The sequence below is a fragment of the Eimeria maxima genome, genomic scaffold, assembly GCF_000499605.1.
Source record: "Eimeria maxima Weybridge genomic scaffold, Emw_scaff137, whole genome shotgun sequence".
In the NCBI taxonomy this organism is placed as follows: Eukaryota; Apicomplexa; class Conoidasida; order Eucoccidiorida; family Eimeriidae; genus Eimeria; species Eimeria maxima.
This window is the reverse complement of record NW_013564348.1, coordinates 16,837-42,333: the sequence shown is the minus strand read 5'-3', so window position 1 is coordinate 42,333 and position 25,497 is coordinate 16,837. Positions and strand designations below refer to the sequence as shown.

At 54.5% G+C, this 25,497-nt stretch overlaps 2 protein-coding genes across 2 annotated transcripts; one reads left to right on the top strand and one right to left on the bottom strand.

Annotated features, from left to right (window-relative positions):
- Positions 1 to 1,933: 1,933 nt before the first annotated feature.
- Positions 1,934 to 17,941, bottom strand: EMWEY_00016750 (thrombospondin type 1 domain-containing protein, putative; the record flags this gene model as incomplete). The annotated part of the gene is made up of 17 exons (XM_013479783.1): positions 1,934 to 3,736; positions 3,869 to 4,516; positions 4,606 to 5,754; positions 6,000 to 6,583; positions 6,817 to 7,099; positions 7,297 to 8,429; positions 8,558 to 8,650; positions 8,908 to 9,144; positions 9,470 to 9,709; positions 9,938 to 11,831; positions 12,138 to 12,925; positions 13,084 to 13,248; positions 13,490 to 13,976; positions 14,349 to 14,737; positions 15,039 to 15,416; positions 15,533 to 15,776; positions 16,451 to 17,941. 17 exons carry the CDS (start codon positions 17,939 to 17,941, stop codon positions 1,934 to 1,936), a joined length of 12,006 nt encoding a protein of 4,001 aa, XP_013335237.1.
- Positions 17,942 to 22,687: 4,746 nt separating this feature from the next.
- Positions 22,688 to 25,453, top strand: EMWEY_00016740 (exonuclease, putative; the record flags this gene model as incomplete). Its single annotated transcript, XM_013479782.1, has 8 exons — positions 22,688 to 22,704; positions 23,162 to 23,203; positions 23,383 to 23,458; positions 23,815 to 23,862; positions 24,081 to 24,185; positions 24,645 to 24,818; positions 25,143 to 25,192; positions 25,423 to 25,453. The coding sequence occupies 8 exons, from the start codon at positions 22,688 to 22,690 to the stop codon at positions 25,451 to 25,453; spliced, it is 543 nt and encodes a 180-aa protein (XP_013335236.1).
- Positions 25,454 to 25,497: the final 44 nt, after the last annotated feature.

Below are 25,497 nucleotides of genomic sequence, written 5' to 3'. Positions count from 1 at the left end.
GAGTATAAAAATGTGGGACAACTTCTTGTCTGTAACCCAGAGATTGCAACACTTGCACGACAGGTACAGGAGCTATGAAATGTACATTGATGCCTCCATTCAGTATTGTAGTTCCATAAATTCTTGGTAATATCCAGTAATATGTAGGGACTTAATTCGATGGCAACTTCCCTATAGCGTATGCTTGTACGTCTGTGAACTGCAGCCGACCGTGGACCTTCGACTTCGTACCCTTGGCGTGTTGTGCGGGCGCTTCCGCGTGTAGCTGTCTAGATTCTCTGAGACTGTGCTGCCTATGGGTAGGAAAACTTAACAGAAGCCATATCACTAGTTTGGAGCTTTTCTTTTATTGGGATCCTAAAAGGCAAGAGATGCCAGTTCGTACCTACCATGCTTCCTGTTGAGGTCCACCAGTCGTGCTGCAAGACCACCCATACAGTGGCTATTACAGGTGATACAGGAAAAACAAACACACGCTTCACACCATTGTTGGATTTTTGTCTGCTCATTTTGTCAAAAGGACTCAATTTGGACTCATACATCCCAGGCCGGCATCTTTGGCTGGCCATCATGGCCCTCCCCGTTTCACGAGCGCGTGGCAGCGAAGCATGCAAAACAACTGTCTTGCTCTGGCCACCCAGTGGCAGGTCAGGATTTCGGGGAAGCTTGCAGGTCACTAGATCTCTCTTATGTGCGATGCTACTCCTCTCCATGCTTGTGGTATGCAATTTTTGCGAATTTGCTTCGTGTGTCTCTTTATCGGTGAGATCCAATGAAGACGCAACTCCCGAACAAGGCCAAGAAACTGCAACGCAGATTCCCGCATTTGTGATGGCTGGGCAGGCCCCTCCCACCACGGGTTCTGCAAGTTCAGTGATTCCCTGGTATACCCTAAGGACAAACCAGCCCCCTCGCCTGCTCCGCGTGACTGCATTGCCTGAGGAGAAGCCACAAGAGGGTGGTCGATGGTACCAGATCATGTTTAACTTCAAACCCTCTGTTCTCAAGTTGACTGCCGATTCAAAAGCCTAGACGAACGCTGGGTTGTAGTTTCACATGAAGGAGAACTGATCAACTGCAAGCTGATTCTGTACCTCGTCCTTTGAGGTGCGGAGAAGCAGTCATCTTGAGGTCAGCTCCGTTTGAACAGACTGCCGCTATTCCGGATCGCATTGCGGTTGGCTCTAAGTGGTTTTATACAGTGAAGCCCAGGCTGAGCCCAATATACATCCGCCTAACAGCATTGGCATGTTCGTTGAAAATCGGTGCCCAGCACCATTTACTACAGCACAGAATTTAGTTGATTTTGAACCAAACAAGCTGTGCATTTTCTTGCTTAGACCTGCATTCAACTTGGAATGTTTTAGACTTTAGGATGGTTCTCCCAAAAGGTGGTTCGGGTTTGACACTGTCGCGCCACTTGCGCCCTCCACTGGTGTGTGCTCGGGCTACTACTGTGTGCACATTTCAGCTTGGCTCTTCCACTTTGGAGGCATAAATGGGGGATTTAAACACGCTGCCTGATTGTGATAATGGTGGCACTCCGCTTACGATCAGTGCTCCTATAGGACCCGTGCGCTGCATCAAGAGATGCATATATTGGACAGCTCAAATGTTTTTTTTTGCCATTTGTATTCACGGCAGTTCTTTTACAGCTGTAAAGTTAGATTACGTGCACCAAGCGGACTCAGCTCTCTATTTCTTTGATGCATTGACACGCGTAGCTCGGCACAAGCTTGCACTGGAAAGCCCACCTGTTTCCACCCTTCCTGTGGCATTCCCTAATTTGCTCCTGCCAAACATTAGCAATTGGTGCAAGTATCTATGAGCGCCTCTATAGCAGTGCTAGTAGACATAATGCCTGATTACTTCCGAAACAAAATGCTGAAGGCCTTGCTGCGCCCGTATTACCACTTCAATTTACCTCGAAGGCTCACTTGGCTCCTGTGCTACAGGGCAAACTTGGAGTGGCAGCTGGGCCCTGGATGCTTGTCGCACCATTCCCATGGGATTCTTTCTCCGCAGCACCTCCTCGAAGCGATGCGACTGCTGCTTCCTCTTCACAACTGTGCATCAGCTCGACCTCAGCGTCGGTGTCTTCTGAAGATGCCTCATGTGCATTTTCTGACAAACGAGCCCCACGATGAGTCGCATGGGCTACTCTATGGCTGCAAGGGTTGGTGCATGGTATGGTTGAGCCAGGGGTACTGCTTAGGCTGCTCGTGGTGGCTGGGGCAGCTGAATAGCATCTGGGATCTGTTGCCCTGCGGACGGCTTGTGCAGGCAAGACACATTCCTCTGCGAGCCACTCGGGGACAGGAGTCGATTCATCTGGGTCTCTCTGGCTGCTGCGCCCTGTTGGGGGCGCCTCACTCGGGGGTGGCACGACAGCATCTCCTGGAGGCCGGGCAGGTATTCGACGGCTCAGGTCAACCATTTCTTGGCAGTTAGTTGCACTGCAGTCACTTCTACTGGTTTTGCCGCTCCTGCGTCTTTTATTGGAACGAAGGGGCGAGCTGAAGTTGCTTGCATTCACAGAAGAAGCACAGGAAGATCCGGTTGGCATGCACAGTCTGGCCTTTGCGACTGCAGCCAACTCGCTCATGGGCACGCCCGCCAGCTTCAAAGCCTGCAAAGCCTCTGCCCTCTCGCGCTGCCGACGGTGGGCACGGCCGCGGCAGCAGAAGAGCCAGCAAAGGATTACAATAAGAGTAGCTGCAAGGACGAGAATAGAGAAAGCAATAAAGCCAAGAATGCCTTCGCGACTGAACATTTGCTGCAAAATTTTCTGGAATCCGCCTACCCCTTCCCGGAGATCTGGGGTCATCGCTCGTGAGCATCTGAAGGGGAGGGCCGACCAGCTACCCTCAGAGCAAACAAGGCGGTGAACACGCCTCTGCGGGTAGTAGCCTCGGCTGCACGACACTTCGCGTTCGTCTCCCTGGTGTTGTCCCTCTCCTGTAACCACGTAGGCGTTTCCCAGTTGTTCAAACTCAGGACAGAGCCGATGGCATGTGAACGTCGGTCTTTGCATCTTCCATTCACCGTCAATACACTTTAACCACGAGCCCTCTTGACCCCTACCAGCGGCAAACCCCTCAGCGCAACGGACGAATACAGCAGAGCCGTGGGAAGCGCCATGAGTGGCAGTGCTGGCTGTCGTTGTTCCGTGGTATACCATAGAGGGAATTTGTTCTGCTTCCGCCTGCAAAGTACGCGGTGCTGCTCGGCCATGGAGACTCCAGCCTGGTCCGGAAACAATATAAGCTCCTTGTGGGTATAAGTAGGAGACAGGGCGGTCCATACATGTCCGGCGGCAGTCAAGACCGTCCTCAAGCACCCACTTTCCATTGTCGCAAACAGCCCGACCCAAATCTGCCCCTCGACCTCGAGTTGGTAAGTACCCCAAACCACAAGCAACCACCACCACTTCTGGGTCGCCTTTACCTGACAACCCCGTTCTCTTTATTTCCGTATATCGCGGGCCCAGTGATGCAAAGGATGCCTCAGTGCAGGGCTCGGGGGGGAGCTGCAATGGGAGCTCGTGAAGGCCTTCATCACCTCTTCTTGGAGGCTGGGGGCCGAGCCCTGCGGCAGGCGAAGTTATTTGCTCCTCTTCCAGTGAGTCCGGCACGAATTCCACTCCTAGTATGCCATTTTCGAGATCTAGGTAAGGAGCGAGGGATATACGGCCCAATTGGCGAAGCGCAGCCGACTCTACTTCCTTCACTAAACTCTAGGGCGTTGGCACACAAGCAAACAGCGTTCAGTGTGTGTGTGTGTGTGTGTGTGTGTGTGTGTGTGTGTGTGTGAGAGAGAGAGAGAGAGAGAGAGGCTTTCAGTGGTTTGTAGAGTCTGGAGAGCTCACGTTCTCAAGGGAGACAGCTGCAGAGAGTGCTGCGCTTACTGGTTGTCGCAGGAGCTGAGCAACTCGGGCTGCGTGATCCCTCCCTGCGTCAAGGATAAACTCTATAGTGACGCCTCGCGGGTCTGCCCTGGCAAAATGACGTGCAATATCCCTTTCTACTAGCCCCACCTTCCTGGTGAGGGCTGTGCCAAGGGCCTTGAAGATCTCATCTACTTTCCCGGCGTCTGTAAGGGTGACCTGGGAGTTGAGCCCAACCACGCGCAGCTCTAAATGCAACTGCGGCCTCGGCTCACCGAGACTGCAAGTCCTGTCTGCTGCAGCTCCGCATATTTGCTCTGCAAATGCCACCGTGCGCCTGACCTTCCAAGGGACCTCGCCAAGTGGATGGGCTGCCTCAGCCGCTGCTACGGCCCCTAAGATATCCAGGCCCATCCCCAAGCAACAGCCGCTTCCCCCAACACCCCTAGCTGTCTCGTACTGCTTGAAGCACTTGCCACCACACTCAAAGTCCGGGTGGTAAAGGCTACATGTAGGGTCTACGAGGGAGGAAACAGCAGCGTGTAGTTGAGGAAACATTGATGAAGGCAGGCAATCCCGGCCGTCCCATCCGCAGGCTTCGTTAAAGCATTCGGGGTCGCACTGCCCATCCTGTGTACACATGAAGGAAACGCTTTGAAGCTGGCCTCAGCAGCAAAGTGGAGGTATGCAGTCTGTACATGCGTCTGGTTGAGTCTTACTTGGAGGAAAGAGTGGGGGCACTGACAATCTGGGAGAGGCACCTCCAGTCCTTGCGCAGCCACTTTGTGTGGGTTTGCTGCTCGGTACCTGTCAAAGAAGTGCCTCCCACAGAAGTCTCCCCTTTCGTTAGTGACGCAATAGAACCGCCCGTAGGCTCTCATCACGGAGCCCAGCAAAGAATGCCAAGGATCTCTGTATCTCTCCCCGTAGGCTTCCACTATTGCCCCAACAGCCCCAGTTAACGGAACAAAACAGCGGCTAGCGCATGGTTCCAAAAGAAGAGATGGAGTTCTTATTGGGCTTTCTTGGGCGAGCAGGACGAGGGTCTGCTGGCAGTAGTCGTTCTCAACCTTTGTGCACACGAGATTCAGGCCTTCTTCAAGAGTTTCCGTCAGAGGGCCTTGGAATCGGGATAAGGTGCCTAGGCGCCTTCTAGGCGCCGTCCCTAGACTGTACTGCCGTCTCTCAGGCGGAGTCCTGATGCTTGTGTCGGTTTGTGCTTGCAAGCCACTGAAAACGGCTGCCGCGGAGACCGCCGCTTGCATGTGGTACTGCGCCCTCTCGCGGGCGTCAAGAACCCGGCGAGTGTGTTGATAGAATCCCTTACTAGAGGTGGTACCCACGTTTGGCCTTCCTTCAAGCCTTCGAGCCGCAGCAGCCGCAGCTTCCGTAACTCTATCGAAAGACCTGGAGGGTTCTGCCGGAGATGCAGAGACGTCCACTTGCCTCCCTTCATCTGTCGGTGCGTGTAGGAGCTGCCACGAAGTTTGAAGGAAGGTCATGTTGTCAAGATACCTCAGATTGCTCCTGAAACAGCTTGTTTCCCCGCAGATATCATCTAGTTGGCTTGACGTCTTTGAGCCAAGGGAACGAAGGTCAGCAGCCTCCAGTGCCTCTTCCACTTGAGCAAAGCAGTACCTGGAGGCGTTGCTCGTGTTGTCCTTGTAACACCATGCTTCTACCACGGCTTCAACAGCTTGCACGAGGTCGCATGCAGCCCCATTCCGACCTTTGTGACTGTCCACACGAGAGAGGAAGGACGCCCAGCAGTACCGACCCTCCACGGGCTTCTCACAGAATGCCGCAACTGTCTCCTGTGTCAGCCGGCGACCGTACAGCAGAGCTCCACAAGGTCCATCGACAAAGACCTGCAAGCATTTCCAAATGAAGGGAAGCATTCAACATTGCAACGTATTGTATTCGCAGACGCATCCGGCGCTGCAGAGTACCGACTTGCCGCTAGAACACTGAAGGCCAAGCATTACTGAGGCGGACGCCTTGCAAGCTTTACTGCCGCTCGAATACAGGGTTAAGGAGCTTTTGCAGACGAATGTTGGGGTGAGGGTGGACCATGCGTTGCCTATATGGGGGCAAAATTTCTTTCGTACCGTACCTGCAGCTCTTCTTGGAGGCTGCAGCAGCTGTTGGCGTCGGATCGGTAGCTCAGAGGGTCAAAACAAGCTCCGCGCAAAGTGCTTACTCCGGGTGGAAGAGGCATATGCACGGGTGGAGCTTCCCCAAATGAATAGTCCACTGAGGCATAAGAAGGAGGCCCTGGTCTTCTTCCATCCCGGTCGAGGATGCGGGGCAAATCAACTGCCTGAGACGACGGTATTGGCAGTCCAGCAGCGGCGAAGATAGCTTTAGAGTGAGAAGCTGGCGAATACGACCCAAAGCCGCTTTCCCAGAGGGCTATCGGTAACCGTCGTTGTTCAGTGCCTTCTACTGCGAAGGTGAAGGGGCGTGAGGTGAGGGCCATGGCAGCTGAGACGAGGGATTTGTCGGTAGGATCTATCAATGTCACTCCTCTCTCTATGAACTGCTGCTTCAAGGCCGATAAAAATCTTTCCGGGAGATCATCTGTAAGCAAGCTTGAAAATGGCACCGCTGTTCTAGTCCAGAGGACCCCGGCGTCGATGAGCAATGGACAGGACGACAACGGAGACCCTAAGACAGCCTGGAGCCGCCGACGGTTATCTGCGGAGGCACGCACAGACAACCGTAAGAAGATCGCTTCACTTTAAACCAGTCTGAGAAAAGCTCCAGGAACGGCAGACGACAACAGTCGCAAACACACAACAAGGATCTGTCAAAAAATAATCCCGATGGTGGCAGTCCCTGCTGGCGTCCAGCAGAAAACAAGTATTTAGCATGGCTAAAGAGTTTAGGGTGAATAGTAGACCTACCACAAACCCCACAAGTTTTCCTACATGCGTCCTTAACCCTGGCTTCCTTCGGAAGCCAGTCAGGCAGCTGCTTTTTTTGAGCAGCTGCCAGATCGTGAAGCTTGGAGTCACAGAACGCTTCCATCATGGCGCAGCTATACCCCATTTCGGCTACACGGGGGTCGTCCTCGCAAACTCCCGAGGCCCTCAAGCCGTCATTTCTTCGGTCGAGCCCTACCGCCAATAGCCTCAACTCATCTGGCGGTTGCACCCTCAGGGCAGCGGAAAGTGCAGCAAACAGAGCAGGAACCGCCCGGTACTGCAGATCCTGAACCACATTCAACAGCCGGAGTAGACAACAGCAGCAGCAGCGTGGGGCAGTGCTTATGAGGAAGCAAGCAAGACACAAGCTTGCTACTAGAAGATATCTGGTGTGGTGCAGAGTTGTGCTGCGCCTCCTAGTGTCCTGCCTGCAGTTTGGGCACGCTATACTGGTCAGCCCAGGGCCAGACGCAGTCGTGTTACCCCTGCGTTTCGTATGTAAGCCTTGATATACTGAACGGTGACTGTTCTGGGTTCGCAGCGGAGTTTCGGCTTGCTGAACGTTCCATCTTGGCAGATGACCTCTTCTCCGTTTCTGCCTGCTACACGCACGAATTCAGCGCGGCACGAAAGTCGGCGAGTGGCCCCGTGGGCAGTACCTCTGCCCTCCTGAATGACGCCTTCTCCAAGGGCTTTAAGTGGAGATGGATCACAGGGGGCGCAAGGCCTGCAGCGGCCTCCGCAATCAATGCCTTCCTCGTCTCCATTCTGGAAGCCATCGAAACAGGTGGGGACATCTATGCAGCCTCCGCAGTCAAGCATGCACGCGTCCCGCACGGTGGCGCTTGGGGGAACCCCTGGGGGCAGTGGATCATCGCTGAGATCTGACAGCTTAGCGTTGCAGCCAAGAGGGGACGCCTTCACCAGAAGGGCGCAGCTGAGGCCCGCCCTCTCTACCATGGGGTTGTTGCGGCAGCTTCGGCGCCGTCCGGCTGCGTCTACCGTCCCTCCTCCCCCAAGTGAGCTTCCGCAGAGCCCGCAGGTCTTGGGGCAGAAGTCTTTGATCATGTCGTGGCGATGCAGATGGCGGGGAAGAGAGAGAGACTGGGGCAGCAGCTCTCCCAGAGTCGTTTCACAGCCCTTGCTTGCGAAGTCAAGCAGCATTGCGCAGGAATACCCCAGTTGGGGGAGGCGCCCGTCGTCGAAGCAGTCTGATGGTGTTGCTACACCGCCTGTAGCGGTTGCTGCTTCCGGCCCTTCGGCGCCAGCAACGAGAGGAGGACACGCATTACAGGACTTGAGGCATGCGTCACGGACTCGCGTGGTGGGAGGGACTCCTGCTGGCAGCGGTTCTCCGCTGAGGGAGGATAGCAGGGCCTCACAGCCTCCTCTGCCTTCTGCAGCCGCAATCAGCATCTCGCATGAATATCCCATTTGTTCGACCATTGGATTATCTACGCACTTCTGAGCTGGACAAGCTCCGCAGGTGTACGGACAGGCGTCTCGGAGCGTAGCGCCTTTGGGAACGTCGGGAGGCAGAGGTGTGCTAGAGAGAGACTCCAGCTCCACCGAGCAGTCGCCGTTTAAAAAGTCCTTAATTTGCCGACAGGTGTAGCCTGAAGGAAAAGTGGAGGAGCGAAGCGGCTTAAGATTCAAGTGGCCCGATACAGCTGAAAAGGGGATTGGTGCTAGGATGCTATATTTCCGGAGTTGGGTCCCCCTGTGCTGGAGCGAACTGGCCCACCTGTTTCTTGCTCCACCATTTTGTTGTCACAGCAGCCTCCGAGGCAGCTAGGTTCCTCCTCTAGTGGCGGGCGAAGTCGCGTCAGCACTGACTCTGCAGGGCAAGCACACGCAAATGGCAAGAGGACTCGAAGGGTAGATAATCCATGACCTTGAAGTGGCGCAATTCCCAGCACACCTGTATATTCCAGGGCTTTGCCTTCACCCTCTTGGGATTTTCCCATTAGGCAGCACATTGCCCTTTTCTAAGGATGTCCTGTGTACCTGACGACTGCAGCTTCTGCAGGCGTCATACTTACTGTGTGGCTGTAGCTGCCGTGGAGCTTTCTTATTATGCATCGACCTACTCACCTTCACAGTAGTCACATGTGTGAGGGCACGCATCACCAAGTGTAATGTCAGATGGGGTTCCCTGGGGCCAATGCTTCTCCTCTAGCAAAGCCGAAAGGGGAGCTGAACATCCCCCAAGTCCCTGGGACTGAGCAAGTGTCAACAGCAACTTGCATGAGGAGCCTGCCTCCCCCACAAACTCAAAGTCCGTACACGCAGCTCCAGGGGGGGTTGAAGGCCGCTGTAGCCTCGTGGGGTCTGCGGACAGCGGCATGCACGGAATGCCGACCGCAGTAAGCCGCCTTGAAGGGTAGGGAGTGTCTTCCCCTAAAACTGCCAAGGACTCGGCTTTGAGACACTCAGTTTCCTGTGCACTGCATAGGGTGTGCAACCCAAGCCTCAAACTGGGATGCCGCGTCAACGCAGCGACAGACCAACCCCCCACCCGCCCCAGCATTCACCAGGAATGGAAGGAGCACCCGCAGAGCAGCCAGAGAGCCGCGTGAAAAGTTCAAAAAGCATTGTGTCCATGTGTCGAGGATGGAGGTATCGGTTTACCTCACGTTTTCCGATGCCAACGTACCGTCGCATGCATTGCACGTCTTGGGGCAAGCATCCTTAACCCTCGTTTGGTGGGGGATCCCAGGCGGCAGTGTTTGGTCTGGCTTGAGGTCTACTAGCCTTGCTTCGCACCCTTCCCCGTCCTCTTCAGCAACAGCCAGCAGAAGCTTACAGCTATAGCCCATCTCAGCCACCAGAGGATCGTCTTGGCACGACGCCGAATCGGTTGTCCGCGAACCAGGGCGGCGGAGTCTGTCAGGATCTATGCAGGCACCCCACAGTTGCAACGCGCAGCTCAGGAACCAATAAGAAGGTGGACTTTGCCTAACTGTCCCACTCAGTGTACTCACATTGTATTGTTACGTTTTGTCGGCCTTCCCAAGCCAAGATGTCCCCTTCTAGTGCCTATGAGTGCGTTGCGCTGTATCCACTCTAGGTTCATATGGACTACTTATCCAGTACTGTTCGCTACTGCTCCCCCCGCCCATACCGTTGCAAGCTCTACAGGTCTTGGGACAGGCATCTTTAACCCTTGTGATAGGTGGCACTCCAGGTGGAAGGGCTTCGTCTGGGCGCAAATCCTGCAGGCGACTGTTGCAGCCCTCAGGTGTCCCTTCCGCGACCGCGTAAAGAACCTTGCAGGTGAATCCCATAGCCTTGACCTGAGGGTCGTCTTCGCAGGCTGTTGCGGGATCGTCCTCCTCTTCTTCCTCGTATTGCTTATGCTGTTGCTGCTTGTCTAATTCGTGAGGGCTCATAGCAACGAATTCTTCTTCGTCGTCTTCGTAGGTATCCTCTGCTTCTTGCTGCGGAGCTGCGCCAACCTTGCCAGCGCTTCCACAGTCGCCTTTGTCGAACTGACAGGCGGCAACGTTACAGGCTTGGTCGCAGTACCTATTCCCGAGGAACCATAAGGGACAGCCTCTAGAGCACTGCTTGCAGAGCCCACACGTCTGAGGGCAGGCGAGTGCAAGGGTGGCGTCTGGTGGTAAAAAGGAGGGGAGGTCCACTCCCGCATCTGCCAGTAAGAAGTCGCACTTGAGCATCTTCTTCAGGGCCTCACAGGATTTGCCGGACTTTTCCTGCACCTCCTGTTGGTCTTCGCACACCATCTCCACTCCGGCAACTACAGTCACAGGGGGACCCTGCGGCACTGCCTCCTCTTCTTCAGATTCATCTGGTCCCAGCTGCTGCGCTTCCAGCTGTGAGCGCGTCTCCTCATCAATGCATTTAAAGGTGGCTTGAAGGGGTTTGCTGCCGTTTTGTGTCCCAGCGACGCCCACCTCCCAGCTGTCTGTGCACCCAACAGCCGCATCACCTCCAGCCGCCTCTGCAACACAGTCCCCCCCGGTTGCTGCTGCTGTTAGTCCTGAGTTTGGGGCAGCGGCGTTGGGGTCCGCCTGAGTGATGCGCCAAATAAGGCGTTTGATTGGTTTGTTTACTGTCGGGGGAGTTTCCTGTGCCCACAGAAAGTGAGCAGATGGGCCAAGAGTGTCTTGTAGGAAACGGGGCAGACTGCCGTGGGGGTCCCCTCTTAGGAAGATGCCATTGAAAACAGCAGCGTCTCCAGTAAATCCACTGACAACAATGAAGGGACAGGGGTCTGGAGCGCACGAGGGAAGCACCAAGGCTTCTTCCTCGTCCTTTTTCAGAGGGAGGTCAGGAGGTTCGAGAGTGAACTCGCCTTTGCCCACGCATGTGATGGCTAGCTGCCTCATGGAAGAGAAAGGAGACAGGCGCATGTCTGGGTCTGCACAGCTCGCTATGAGGGTTTGGCCTTCGGTCATCATAGAGGTTGCGGGCTCCAGTCGTATTCCTGGGGGCAGCCGCCCGAGGGCGCAATCCCCGCCGCAGTCACCCAAGTCCATCTGGCAGGCCTCATTGTTACAGGGTTCGTCGCAGTGCCTGTTTCCAAGGTCTCTCAACTGGCAGCCAGGGGCGCACTCAGCGCAGACCCCGCATGTCTTGGGGCAGGCGTCGCTGACGCGGACTTCGGGCGGCAGGTCGTCGGGAAACGGTTGATTGTTCTCCTCCGCCAGTTCCTGCAGCCGTCGGTGGCAGCCCATCGCCAGCAGCACCTTGCACTCCACCCCGGTCAACAAAGGCACGTCTGGGCTGTCTTCACACGGAACGCCAGGACAGCGGTGGAGGCCACAGCCCCTGCGCTGCTGCAGCTCTGGGCAGTCAGCTCCATTCCCCGTTCGCGGCAGCAGCACCTGTCTCTCCCGAGTGTGGACGCCTCCGCCGCACTCCTTGGTACAGGCTCCCCATTCGCCCCACTCAGATACCTTGCAGTCCGAGCCAAAGCAGCTGAACTCGGCGCAGGGCTCAAATTCCTCAAGCGAATCGCAAGGATCGCCGCCGTTTATTGGCGCCTCCACAACCTCCACCACAGCATAACACAACGTAACACAGCAGAGCAAAACATTCACACATACGTACCTATATATATATATATGGAGTCGAGACATTCAGGACAGGAAGCAGCTTGGTAACACATGCATAGATAGCAGAGATAGGGGATGTGGGTGCAAAGACCAAAGGGGGTCTCCCATGCACACAGCACAGGCACAGTGGCGGTTTCAGCAGTGACAACTTCGGCACGCCGTCGTCTTCTCTGAGTTGTTAGACTCCCGCGGTATCCCTCGCATTTAGAGAAAGCACCGGTGGAATCGCCCCGGAGGCCGTACCTCTCTGTGTCTCTGCTTGTAGCCGCCTCCACAAGTGGCGCTACAGGTACCCCATTCGGACCAGCTGCTGAGGAGACAGTCTCTGATGCACGGTTTATCCACAGAGCAGTCTGCTGTTTGTTCTGTCTCCATGCAAGGTTCGCCCCCAAACTTCGCTTCCGATAGGATGCGTCGGATTCTCCGCTGCTTGCCCACGTCGCACTCTCCCTCGCAATCTCCCCAACTACTCCACGGTGTGTACGCGCAGTTTACAGGGCAGGGGATATCTGCGTTGCAGCCGCGTTGGACTTCTTCAACTGGGGGACATATGCCCCTTGCATGGGGCGGTGGCTCCCTCAAGATCTCTCTATAGCGGCGCCGGGTCGTCTCGCTGCCATCCGGAGGGAGACAAGGGGAAGAACACTCTGTCCATTCACTCCATTCGCTCACGGGGCAGGAGGGCTCGCAGGGCTGCAGGTTGCAGGCCTCTGTGTCTTCCTTACTGCCAGTGCAAGGTCTGCCCCCTCCCACCTCAAAGGCCTCCACTCGGCGAAAGCGCTGTCGGGTGCCACCACCACAGAGAGCAGAGCAGTCGCTCCATTCGCTCCACTCCCCCAGCTCGCAGTCCGAGGGACAGGGACCTGCAGGGGAAAAGCAGGCGGCGTCCTCTCGAGTTGCACCGCAGACCAGTCCTGGAGGATCCACAGAGGCGGCTGAGGTGATGCGCCGTGAGCGGAAGGTCTTCCCCTCCCCACAGATAGCGGAGCATGTTGACCATTCACTCCAAGGGGACATCTCACAGTCCTTCGCTGCATCCCACACGAACCCAAAACTTCACAAACACGCGGCGGGTAGCATTTCTAGTCCTGAGCTAAGCCCTCTTTCTCTCGCTACTGTTACTACTGCTTCACGATTGCGGGCTGCCGCGAGAGACTGCCTGCAGGGACTCAAGGGCCAGGCAGCTTACGACACGGATACGACCCGCATACTTGGGTTTCCGTGAGCACGGGACACTCGCGGCCGCCGTTGGCCGGCTGTCGCACCACTGACCTCTGGCGCTGCTGCTGACCGCCCCCGCAGGTGGTAGTGCAGCTGCTCCAGGCCCCCCAGGCAGTCACCTGGCAATCTACAGCTGAAGCCGCATGAGGCACAAAAAGGACAATAGAGGCCGTTTGCATCGGGAACGGTCGACAGCTAGAGACGAAAAACAGTGAAAGGCAGCGAGGGGACAGCACGCTAAGCCAAGGTTGTCTTGCTTCCCCCTTTTGGGGTCAAAAATTTTGGACACTAAGGGAACACCACTTGCTGCCGCCTAATCAGGGTTTTTGTTTTGGGATATAAATGTTCGTGAGAGCTCGCGTGTCGGAGCCTACGGCATGGAGGTCCCTGACATGCTTCAAACCGCTCGGATTCTGGACAGAGGTGCTGCAAGACTCTGCCACTGGCGTCTTTAGGGAAGGCGAGGACGACGCGAGAGGAAAGCCTGCGGCCGGGCCCGCAGGTGGCATCGCAAGGCCCGTACTCAGACCACTCTCCCCAGACACAGTCCGGCACCGCCTGCCCTACCATGGCCTCGCAGGGTGTTGTGGCGCAGGGCGCTTCCTCAACAAGGTCTCTGCAAGCCTTTCCGTTCCCCTGGGGAACCCGCGTAATCTCGCGAGTGCGCCGACGGCTTCCTCCCCCGCAGGGCCTGCTGCATGCAGACCACTGAGACCAAGGCCCCACCTGGCAGTCCACGTCGCAACGGAAACCCAGAGTGGAACAAAGTAAAGACTCCGACAGACTCGAAGGGTTTGGGCAGTCCACAGCCTCTAGAAGCACAACGCGGCTCCGCGTAGTTGTGGGGTTTGTCACCCCAACCTGCAAGGAGAGAGCAGAAATACATTTATTAAGGGTTACTGCAGTCTTTCGCTGCTACTGATTTCTCAACAGGATATCAGCAAATACCCTATGAGGTATTTTGCCTCTTTCTATTTCCCTTTTGTTTCGAGTGGCTCCGTGCTTTCCTGAAGTTGCATTCGGCCACCACCCTTTTTGCTTGCAGCAGGTGGAGTGGACCGAGATATATTTATGGTTTCCTGACTGGACGACTGTGCTATGGTGCGGTGCAACGCGCGATCTAAGGTGCAGATAGCAGCGGTGCCGTAGGCCTGCATAAGCAAGCCGCGAGGCGGTCAGGCACTGCCTGGACGCGCCAGTTTGCTGGCTGTACAGACGAACAGCTCTGCTCACCTGCTGGCACAGGGCGCTGCATGACGCCCATTCCGTCCAGTCGCTGAGGATACACTTAGGGGGGCAGTGGCTCCCGCACGGCCTCGTCTCCTCCAAGGTGCCGCAAGGGCTTCCCGTGTTTGTTGGGGCCTCTAGCACCTGCCTGCTTCTGTGTTGCTCGCCCAGACCGCAGGGGTGGGAGCACTCACTCCATGCAGACCACTCGCTAAGGAGGCAGTCCACCTTGCAAGGGCCGCGGTCGCACGGCCGTAGCTGGTCGAGAAGGGGACACTGCTCGCCTGCCCCCTTTGGAGCTTCTAGCACTTCCCGCATGCGGCGCTGCGTCCCCACACCGCAGGGCACGTTGCACGGAGTCCACGGGCTCCACTCAGAGGCAAGGCAGTCAATGGCTGCAGACGGGAGACCACAGGAAAAGGCGACCTACCACTGGGGACAAGAGGGCACAGCACATACAAGTGCAGCAGCCGGGAAACGAAAGACAACTCCAAGCTGCACCCGGAAGATGGGGATAAAAGAAGAGACAGACCAGCGCAGTTGGATGCCATTTATAAGAAAAGACAATAGAGACCCAAAGTAGGGGGGTGTTGGATGGCAAGGTAGGGAAGGATGGCAAAGAGGCACCGCAAGAATATGGTAAGTTCGGTGGAAACTTAAGCTTGTACATCTCCAACGGAGGTGGGGGTTGCTTACCGCAATCATGTAGGTTGCAGGGAGCTGTTTGCGAACTGGGGGGACAGTCCGCGTCTGGCTCGAGCGCGAGAACAGTCCTTGTTCTTGTTTTGCTGCCGCCCTCACAAGGTTTGCTGCATTCTGTCCATTCGCTCCAGTCCCCCAGGTGGCAGCCGCCGTCGCAAGAGAAAGTGTTGCACTCTCTCGTCTCCAGCAATTCAGGGCATGGCTCCCCGTCTTCTACGGGGGGAGACAGCACGCTGCGCTGGCGCGTCTGCTGGCCCCCGCCGCAGGAGGCCCCACATGCAGACCATTCCGTCCACTCGCTCACGCGGCAGTCTGAAGCGCAAGAAGTCAGGTAGCATCGGCGCTCTTGTTGGAGTTCGGGACAAGCTTGGCCTGTGCATACATCGCACGAGGGAGGCAAACCCAGGCACAGACAACCAGCACTCAAGATGCGAAGCTGGGGTTTCTTTTCTTCGCATTAGCGGAGTGCTTGTGGACATTTTGTATACTAAACACCCGAGGGACAGCCTCAAGCAACAGAGAAAAAAGCGGCAGCCCTGATTTCTGCAACGCTGCGGTGAAGGCAGACAACAGCAGCAGCTTGCCTTTTACGTCTGGCTCTTTCAGCACCGGCCTCTCCCGTACGCTGAGTCCGGGTCCACAAGATTCGGAGCATGCGGACCAATCAGTCCACGGGCCCACCTGACAGTGGCTGGGGCAGGGCACCTCTGCATTGCAACCTTCACGTGTCTCCTGCACAGACAGGAGTGACAAGGTGCGCATCAATGCCCCTGTTTAGCGTACGCCCCGAGTCTCCCACAACTCAGGTCCTCGACGCATCTACTATTGCCCATCAGCCCAACACTTCAGATCAACTCGGTGGAACGGCTCAGCCCGTCAACACACCAAGTACGCATAAACCAAAACTCAGGAGAGCATGCGGCAACTCCTTATATCGACATATGGCCAAAGGAGCGCTAAGGAAAATCTGCTCAGGGGCCGTTTGTTTACTATTGAACCCCTCCAGCAACGTTGGGACTGGAAGCTGCAGAAGCACCGCGGCTGCCACACTATGCACCCGGGGCAGCAGCAACAGCAGCCTTTTTTCAGTAGCGGACTGCATGAAGTACTCCAAACGTATATTACACATGCACCCGCTTCACCGCAGATGCCACAAGCGGCTCCAGCTGCACTGGCTAGAGAGACGGCAGCAGCTTGCGGAGGTCCGCTGCTGTCGCCTTTAGTAGAGGACACAGCAGCGTACCGCTGCAGGTATATCCTCAAAGGAAGCCCCGTGTGTCTCCATGGGTTATTATGCTGTGGGCACGCTGTTGTTAGTTGGACCTCATTCTGGTGATTATCGGGGCATCACCTTTGTGTGCTTGCGTGTGCAACTATTTAGAGTGCCATAGATACGGCAGAGTTACCTCGAGTTTGGGGCAAGGGGCCCCTCCTTGTTTAGCTCTGCTTTTGACCTCTCTGCGTCTGCGCTCTGTACCGGGGCCCCCGCAAGTGACACTGCAAGGCGACCACTCTGCCCAGGGCCCTACAACGCAGTCCGCGCTCCAGCAGTCTCCTCCGTCGAATTGGCAGGCAGCGTTGTTGCAGACCTCATCACAAAGAGTGTTTCCGAGGAACCAAAGGGCGCATCCGGGAGCGCATTCCTCGCAGAGACCGCAGGTCATGGGGCAGGCGTCTGCGACGCGACTGAAGGCCGGAATGTTTGCAGGCAGTCTCCCGTCTGGAGATATGTCAATAAGCCGCTTTTCACAACCCAAACGACCCCCAAGAGATCGCGCTATTAGCCGGCATTTCACACCAAAGTCCTCAACGCGCTCGTCGTCTTCGCAGATCAAGCCATTGCTCTCCAGGAGAGGCCGCGAGCCGCGCCCTCCGCCACCCTCCAAAGGGTCCCCCAACTCCAGAGACAAAGCTGGGGGCTGCGTAGACCGACGCCGCCCCCCTCCACCTCCCACGTCAGCTCCGCCAGACGAATTGCCGCTCCCAGACCCGGAGCGCTGCGACCCAAATAAACCCCCTATGCCTTGCAACCGCCTCACGGCGAAATCAAACACCTCCGACTGACTCAACACCTTCGCATCCTCAACTTGCTGGTCACCGGCTACCACTAGTGGCGCCTTCGAAGTTGAATCACCAGAAAACCTCACTCGCTGTTGCTGCTGCTCCTCCTGCTGCTCTTGCTCGGCCGCCTGCTGCGGGCGATGCTGCTGTCCATCTAGTGGACCCTGAATTGAAATGGGGAAGGCTGGAGCCTGATTTCGCCTGCGGTAGAAGTAGTCTGGGGCTGGGACAGTGTAGTTGATTAGGCAGCTGGAGTGCATGAGAGGGCAGTCGGGGGAACCAGAATCAGTTGCTGCTGCCACCTCTCGAAATGCCAAACATCCTCGGGAGCAGCAGACGGTTAGCCATATTCCAACAAGCAGAGAAAGCACCCAGGCACCTCTAGGGAGCACTCGACGGGCATGTAACCAAATGCACTTCCGGCAGGGCATCGTGAAGGAAACGGGTGGAAGTGTGCTTCTGCAAATCCGACGTGCTGCCGCCCCAAAACTGCTGGGCTGGGCCTCAGCAGCACGAACCAAAGCGGCAGAACCGTTACAAGCCCCAGAGGATTCGTCAACATGCGCTATCCTAGACTCCGCACATGCGCCACTCCAGCCTGCACAGGTTGAATCTACCTGTAGACAAGCAGCCCTGCGGCGTGCGCGGCGGTGGCATGCAACCCCATTGCTGGCTTCACAGTTTCCGCAAGCCCCCGCACCCCCGCTGCTGCCAGGTACGTCAACAGGAAGGTCTTGAGAGCATGCACCTGTAGATGCAGAGAGCAAGGTATAGGAGCTGCTGCAGCCGGGCAACCGTGATGACTCAGCCGCCCAGTCTCTGCGACTCTGCCTCATGGCATCGGACGTGATAACCCAAATACTCTACAGATAGCAGAAACAAAAGCGGAAAAAGGGAGCCGAGCGTGTGGGCTTCCCTGTATCCAACGCCCCTGACAAGAGCTAAAACGAGGGAGCGATCTTGCCCAGTGTTTAGAGACGGCCCGTTAGCGCAGCAGCCCCTCGGATGGTGGCTGCCATGGCCTGGTTGGGGGCTCTAAAGAGGCTGAGCCCCCCAAAAAACCGCATGAAAAACCATCTACAGAGTATTGAAAGCCCTGACGATGTTGTATGGAAAAGCTGACGTCCTTGGCCGCCTTGAAACTGACCAAGCTGGTTGGGTGCCGTCGGGTTGCGGATGGGTTGGTTCAGGAATGATGCTTGCAGCTGGTATTTGCCTCCTTTTCTCTGAAAACTAGGGGAAAGTATTGTTGATGAGTTGGGCTGTTGCTTGAGTACTCAACAACAAGGGGACTCTACTTGGGGCGAGTGACACCAGAGCAGCACGCAGAAGGACCGGGTCACCTTGAGTCGTGCAACTGCTTGCCCGAAGCGCCAGCCAGGACACGGGAGTCAAATCAACGTTCAAACAAATACGGAAGCTGTAGAGCCACCAGCTGTCAAGAGGAAAACCCACGAAAGCAAAATAGGGTTCCTTGGCCCTTCTTGGCCCGCTGTCGCCTGGAAGGTGAGCACCGCAGCAACACGGGGCAACACTCAGTCGGGCGGCCCTGCAAGGGAGACCCCAGGAAAAAAAGTATTAATTAAAACCGTAGGTTATTAAAATAATTAAAACCTTTTGTTGGTCTAAGACACCAAGTGGAAACGCCTTCTCACGATGAAAAATCTCCAAGGCACACAACCCGACTCAGGCGGTGGCGGTGTGCTGGCCCCCGCGTCCAGTCGCCCCTTCCATGTCTGCACTCTCCGGATGTGTTGGTTTGGAAGAGAGTTTAAACGTTGAAAGGCAAGGAAACAAAGAGGAAATATGTACCTTAGGGAAGTACAAGACCCTTAAGCAGGCGGCTGAGACGGCTGCGGGCAGGCGAGCAGCCACGAGGAGAGGAACTGAACGTAGGGCAGGGGCGCATAGGCCACCCACACAAATGAAATATGCGAGTAAAAGACAAAATAAATAACTCAAACGCCGTTTCAAGGCAATCCAGAAAAGCCCAAACCTCCGAGGCCCTTCCCTCATCCACCGCGGTGTCTTGCACTACTAGCAAATCGGGTCTGAGCACTCGGCCGTCTCCCTGACTTTGGCGAGAGCGGTTGACTCCACTTCTTCTCCATCTCAAAGCATTCATGCGTTCTGCACCCTGTTTTGCATACTCAAACGGCTATGTTGCCCATTTTGGGCACCGCCTCGTGCATCCTCAGCCACTCAACGCAGCCTTGCCTCCTGGCTCGCTCTCCGGTCCCTTCCATCTTGCAGCCGCCTCTTCACCTAACAGCTGCAGAGGCAAGCCTCACTCTAGTTTCTTGTTGGTGAGCTTCTGCCTGTTTAGTTTGTTTGCTCCTACATGCATGCACCGCGTCTTTCTGGCCGGAGTTCAAGACTGTCGTCGACCTTGAGCCGAGGAAGCCCTACGCCGTGATCCTGCCATTTGGATACTGAGCAATATCGAAAGAGGTCTGAAACTGTTACCCGAGCTAAGCAGGACTAAACGCTCCCCGTCCCCCAGTGTTACTGCACTTTCGCCTGTACCAAACTGGGTGAAGCTACGAGGTGGACTTCGCTGTGGCATTGGACTTCGGTATGACATTTCTAGCACACCCTGAGCAACAATCAGGCTGCATCTTAATGCACATAAACTGCTTCTTACACAACCGTGAATGTTGGAAGCAAGCAACATAGGGCCAAAATTGCCACTATATGACGGGTGTCGTTTTGCCCCGTGCGCTGGCCACTTGTCGTCTTTCTGTCGCGCTAAGTGTTCTGCGTCTTTCTCCCTCTTAAACATCCTGTAGCTAGCTGGCGAGTCTAAGCTTAAGGGATAGCTTTAGGGTTCTACAGGTTGTTGCAGAGAGTGCGGCCTTGAAGGGTCAAAATTGTCCACAAAGTTGCTTCAGGCAACGGCATCCACGATGGGGAAGAGAATACAGCTAGCTTCATCTAGTTGGCAGGAGTTGCACTCAAATCCACTCACGTTGTAAGCCTTAGCCGCCCCAGATATGAAAAAGCATGCCAGTTTGCAGCTCGTCATAAGCCAGAGGTAGGCGAGTCTTAGCCCGGGCCGCTGTGGGCTGCTCAATAAGCCTTATGCAACAGACTCCAGGCATTATGGACTTTTTCAGCAAGGGAAGTCAGAATACCTACCCCGTCTACCTACGATGAAGTCCATTGTCAATAGGGTTTATCCCCACCTCCGCTTTCTGGTTCAAACTATGGTTGTCTGCTGCTGAAGACGGCGATCTCGAGAAAAGTTGCCTTACAACAATCCCAACCATGGCCGTGACTGTAACGGCAGTCTTCGAATTAACCCAAGGACTGTCGCGAGCTCCCCTGAAGTCAAAACAGTTGAAGACTCCCTCCCCAGTCTCCGGGCTTCCTGGGGAAGACGGCCCAAGAGGAGACGGTCTCCCATGTGCTGCACCGCACCTTGCTTCAACTCAACGGGCTTGACAGCCCTACATGCAAGCACAACCGTGCTGCCTTTGCTGCAGGCACTAACACTGTAGACCGCTGCAGAAGTCTTCTGCAGACAGTTGTTGAATACTTTTGAGGACCGTTGTTGAAATCTTGTTATCGCTTAAGAATGTGGCCTAACTGCGCTCAAAGGGTCGAGCTCAAACGCTAGGAAGGCTTGGCTACGTCGGAGAACCACCTGCCATTTGGAAGTGGCTCTACTTGAGCCAATCGCAGTGACCGACAGTTAGCAGGCATATCACCTTAAATATAGTTCAAGCGGAAGGAAGTAATATGTACTTTGCCCATGTGTTAATGGTTTTACTCTCAGCAGGTTGCACGCCGCGGCAGCCGACGGTTCCGCCCCACCGACCCGAACACGACGCTTGTTGTTTGGCCCCATTGGGCTGGATGGGCGTATAATAATGTATCTGTTTTGTGTATTTATTTGCGTTATTTGTCTTTTATTTAATTTTTTATGGGGTTTTCATGGGAGCTATTTCTTCGTCCTCACGCGCCAGCTGCTGGAGTTTGCTGCGTTTATCCTGAGGCCCCTCTCTGCCCCAAACGCGCCGATGGGCATAACAAATTTACTGGTAACGCCTGTCCTTAGATTAAGTAGTTTAAGCAACTTAATTTTTCAAGCGACATGCAAACCAACTGCGTTCCTCACCACACACACACACACACAGACACACACTGTAGGCGCTACTTCCTCCGTGGCCCCCTGCAAATGGCAACGAGCCCTGCCTTTTACTGGTTTAGCACCTCCTGTTGCTCAAATAAGCTGTATGCGCAGGTGGTGTGCGTTTGGTTGCTGCATGCAGTGGCTGTAGTGTTGCTCCCCAAACCTTTCACTGTCCCTTCTGCCTGTATCTCATTCCATTTGGGCCGGTTGCCCTTATCTCACTCTCCTTGCCTTCTTCTTCACTTCTTAGCCCTCACGTCACCCTCCCTGTTTACCTGTCTTTGATTCCCTTGGTTTTGCCCTTCAGTGTTCCGCTTTTGCCGTTTCCTCCCACTCTCTGTACCCTTTGGTGCTACCTGCCTGTCTCGCTGTGTCCTTTGTTTTGTCTGTTCGCAGCAATTCCTCAAGCCCATAACATTTCCTGGCCATGTGGAGGAGTACAGTCTCCCTTATGCTTGAACACTAAACCCGAGCAGCATGTAGATCTCAGCCAGTAGTGTTTAGGCCAGATCAGCCTCCATCCCCTACGGTGTAGCTCTTCATTAAAACACGACACAAATTAATCATTGTTTCTGATGCTGGGGATGTCTTCATGCAGTTGCAGGGGACAGGTGGTCGGGGTGGACGCGATGTGTTGGATGCACAGAGGAGCGGCTGCTTGCGCTGTGCAGCTCGTAGAGGGGAGAGACACAGACATGTAAGAGACAGTAAGGTTGTTCGTCGGTGTACATTTTGTCTGCTTTTGGCTTTGAATTGCCTCGTTTTCTGTCTGCGTTATCTTCCCTCTCCTGTTTGTTCCCTTAGCCCCGTGCTCTCCAGCACATATATACAACTATATATATAAAGCAAACACACGTAGGAAATACCTCCACATCTCTTCCTAAACTCTTTGTTTGCTGCGGATGTTTCTAGTTTGCCTGGGATGTTTCTAGTTTGCTTGGCTCCTCAACGCGTGATACTATGTGTGTTCGTTTTCTTTTGGCTATTCACCGTTGTTCTTGCCCTTATTCTGTCCTTCTTTTGTGTCACCGGCAGGTTTCTTCGCTTTTTTATTTCAATGGTTTCGCTTCTCCGCTTTTATGGGGTCACTCCGCTGATTGGTAAGAGGAGTGGTGACACTTGCAGTTGAACGTTGCCGTTTTGCCTTCTTTTGTTTCTCTTCGTCTCCTCCTTTGCTTTGCATTCTTTATTTTAATTTACCGGCCTCTCCCTCTGTTCTCTTCCCTCGTTTCTATTTCTACCACTTTCTCTCCGTTTCTCCCTCCGTCTCCGCTTGCTTGTTACGTGTTGACTCTATCTGCTGCCGTCTCTTCGTCTCAGTATCTCATTTTGCCTTTCCCCTCCCTTTCCGTTTGTTTGCGTGTATGCATTAAACTCCTTCATCCCCGAAGGAGATTTATACCCTAGACACGAAATAAACATAGGACAGCCAGCATATCAAGCAATGATGTTTTCACCCATGTGGTTTGGCGTTCGCGGCTGAGTCGTCTCTGCACTCCTGTTTTTGTTGGAATTTTTTCGTTGGCTGTTGATGAATTCGTCCTTTTCTTGCTGCTCCTGTTCGCTCCCATTTCTCTCTGTTTATGGTGTCTTGCACTTGGCCTCGATTCAGTGCTGTGTCCCATGTCAGTGTGGAGTGTTGCAGTGCTCGCGGTCTACGTTTTCCCCTCTAGAATGCGTCCAACTGTTGACCGGTTGTGGTGTTTGTTAACCTTCAGTTTTCATCCTTTCCACTCCTGTTGGTATCTGTAGCTCTCTGTTTTCCTCTGTGAACGCCAATAGATATGCAGTTTCTTCTGGCGTTGTGCTGTTTTTTCTTGTGGGTCATGCTTCCCCACCTCTTTTGTCTTTGTATGCTTTTCCGTGTTTTTGCCTGGTCCGCTTGGCGCATTTTGCGGTTTCTTCAAGTTTTTGATGGCAGTCGAATTGAGGTGAAGTCGGGGGAAGACGAGAAGCGCCAGAAGTGGGTTTTCTCTTGTTTGCAACTCGATTTTTTTCTGCATTGTCTCCATTCTTGTAGACCCTTTGCTGTTGCTTGTCTGCGGCATAACGTTGCGGCACTTCCTTTGCTGCAGCGCAGCACAATAAGCAATTACCATGGCAATCGTGCTGTCACGAGTTTACTGCGGGCTTCTGACTCAGGCGCAGGGAGACCGCCAGGCAAGAGGCTCTGGAGCTGCTGAAGCGCAAGCAACAAAACCTCCCTGTCGACTACAAGGTAAACCCTAAGCCCTGAACCCGAGGCCGGAGACCCTAAACCCATATTGGCATATTGGCAGGACCTAAACCCTGGCGCCCAATGGCCCTCTCCTCACCACTACACCTAGAAGCTAAACCATTTTCTCTCCAAACCCCAGTTGAAGTGTTTTGCAACTAAGCATCCATCGTCTAGGCACAACCGCTCTAATCTTTAGGCCTTAACCTCCCTTCTGCTGTCTCTCCGTGCATAAGCCGTAGACAACGAGGGCGGTTGCAGATGTACTCCCCATGCACCGGCTTTAACTGTGTCTCTCTTTGTCTTCATGTGCTCACCTCTCGTCCTCGCCCTCTGTGCACTGTCTCGTCGCTCTATAGGAACTCATGTCCAAATGCTCCCAAAGCATTTCAATCACTCCTGCAATGGTGAGCAGCGCGGTGTTTGCAGCTGGAAGTAGCAACCCATATTTGTTTTGTAAACGGAAACAACTATCGAAAGCATGAAAAAACCTTAGCTTCTTCAAGCAAGGGATGCCATGTTATGCAGCGTACTTACAGTGAGCCAGAGGGAGGAAAGGGTGCCGGCCTGCAGGGCATACTGCCTAGGGTTTAGGGTTTTGGGGTTTCTTCGGGTACACCCGCAGGTCGACAAAGTCATCGCTGCCTGTAGAGAACTCGGAATTCGGTGCATTGTTGCCCCTTTTGAGGCGGACGCTCAGCTGGCCTACTTGTCTCGCACGAATCAAATTGTCCGTCTCTCCCTTGCCTTTATTATGTTTCCTTCTTTTGACGTTTTATCTATACCCTGTTTCGATGTGTTCCCACTTTCTCGATTTGTTCGTGTCTCTTCGTATCGTAACCTGTTTTTCCGGTCTCTTCATTTTACCCGCTTCTGCTTTTTTGTATTGCTTTTCTCTGCTTGTTTCTGTCTCGTCGTCTTTATGTGTCTTTTTTCATGTGCTTACATCTACTCTCCCAACTCAGCCGGTTTCCTCGTCTCCACCCTCGTACCTATATTCACGTGGAAAAGTTGCATTCGGTTGCATTCACGTGGAAAAGTTGCATTCGGGGTCCCGCCTTCAGAGCAGTAGCGGCACTTGTACAGCGACAGCAGCACAGGAAGGATCACAGGCAGCAGAAAAAGCAAGATTAGCGCGAAAAGTATCACCAGCACACGGGTGATCGTTCTTGGCTTGCCTCCCTCGCAGCACAGCGCCATATCCGAAGACAGCGACCTGTTGGCTTACGGCTGTAAGAGAGTGATGCTGAAGATGGATAAAGAGGGAAAGTGTGAGGTGTTGCGCCTTCCTTTTCTCCAAGACGAGAACGACAACTGCATCTCCGAGCTGCAGGCACACCTCAACAAGACCGCCAAACAAATGGCACGTGGAACACGCAGCAAGCAACTTCTCGCTCTCCTTCCCCCTCCTCAAAATCATGCACCCACTTCCCTTCCTACATGCATGCCCATGCACGCATGCGTTTGCCACATATGCATGAGTGCACACACATGAATTTGCCAAGGTTTTACAGGTGAAGTATGGGCTGTCGACTGACAGCACATTTCTACTATTTCTGTGTTACATAGGTGTAGAGTCGCCCTGTTTGGATTTTTATTTTTTATATATATTCTTTCATGCATTTTAGTTTGCTCACTCAAGGCATCTCATATGTGGGGTTAGGAGTTTGTGGTTTGTTGCCATCAGGAACTTTTACGCATCCTTAAGGGACTTAATCACGAGAGATTTGTGGCTATGTGCGTCCTAGGGGGCTGCGATTACACCAACAAAGTGCACATAAACGTTAGTCCGTCTCTTTCTTATATTTGTCTATCTCTTCTTGCTCCTCCGCCGGTGTCCTCCCTCCATCGTGGTGCATCGGCCTGGCTTGTGCATGCAACGGTGTAGGCTGAAGCAACATGTCTAGTGCTGGACTTGGTGGTTTGGTGTGAGTTGCTACTTGCTGTCTGCTCTCCGGTGTTTTTAGGGAATGGGAATCGGAACAGCGTGCCGTTTGATAACGCAACTCCGAACGTTGCCGCGCGTTTTAGATTTTTTATGC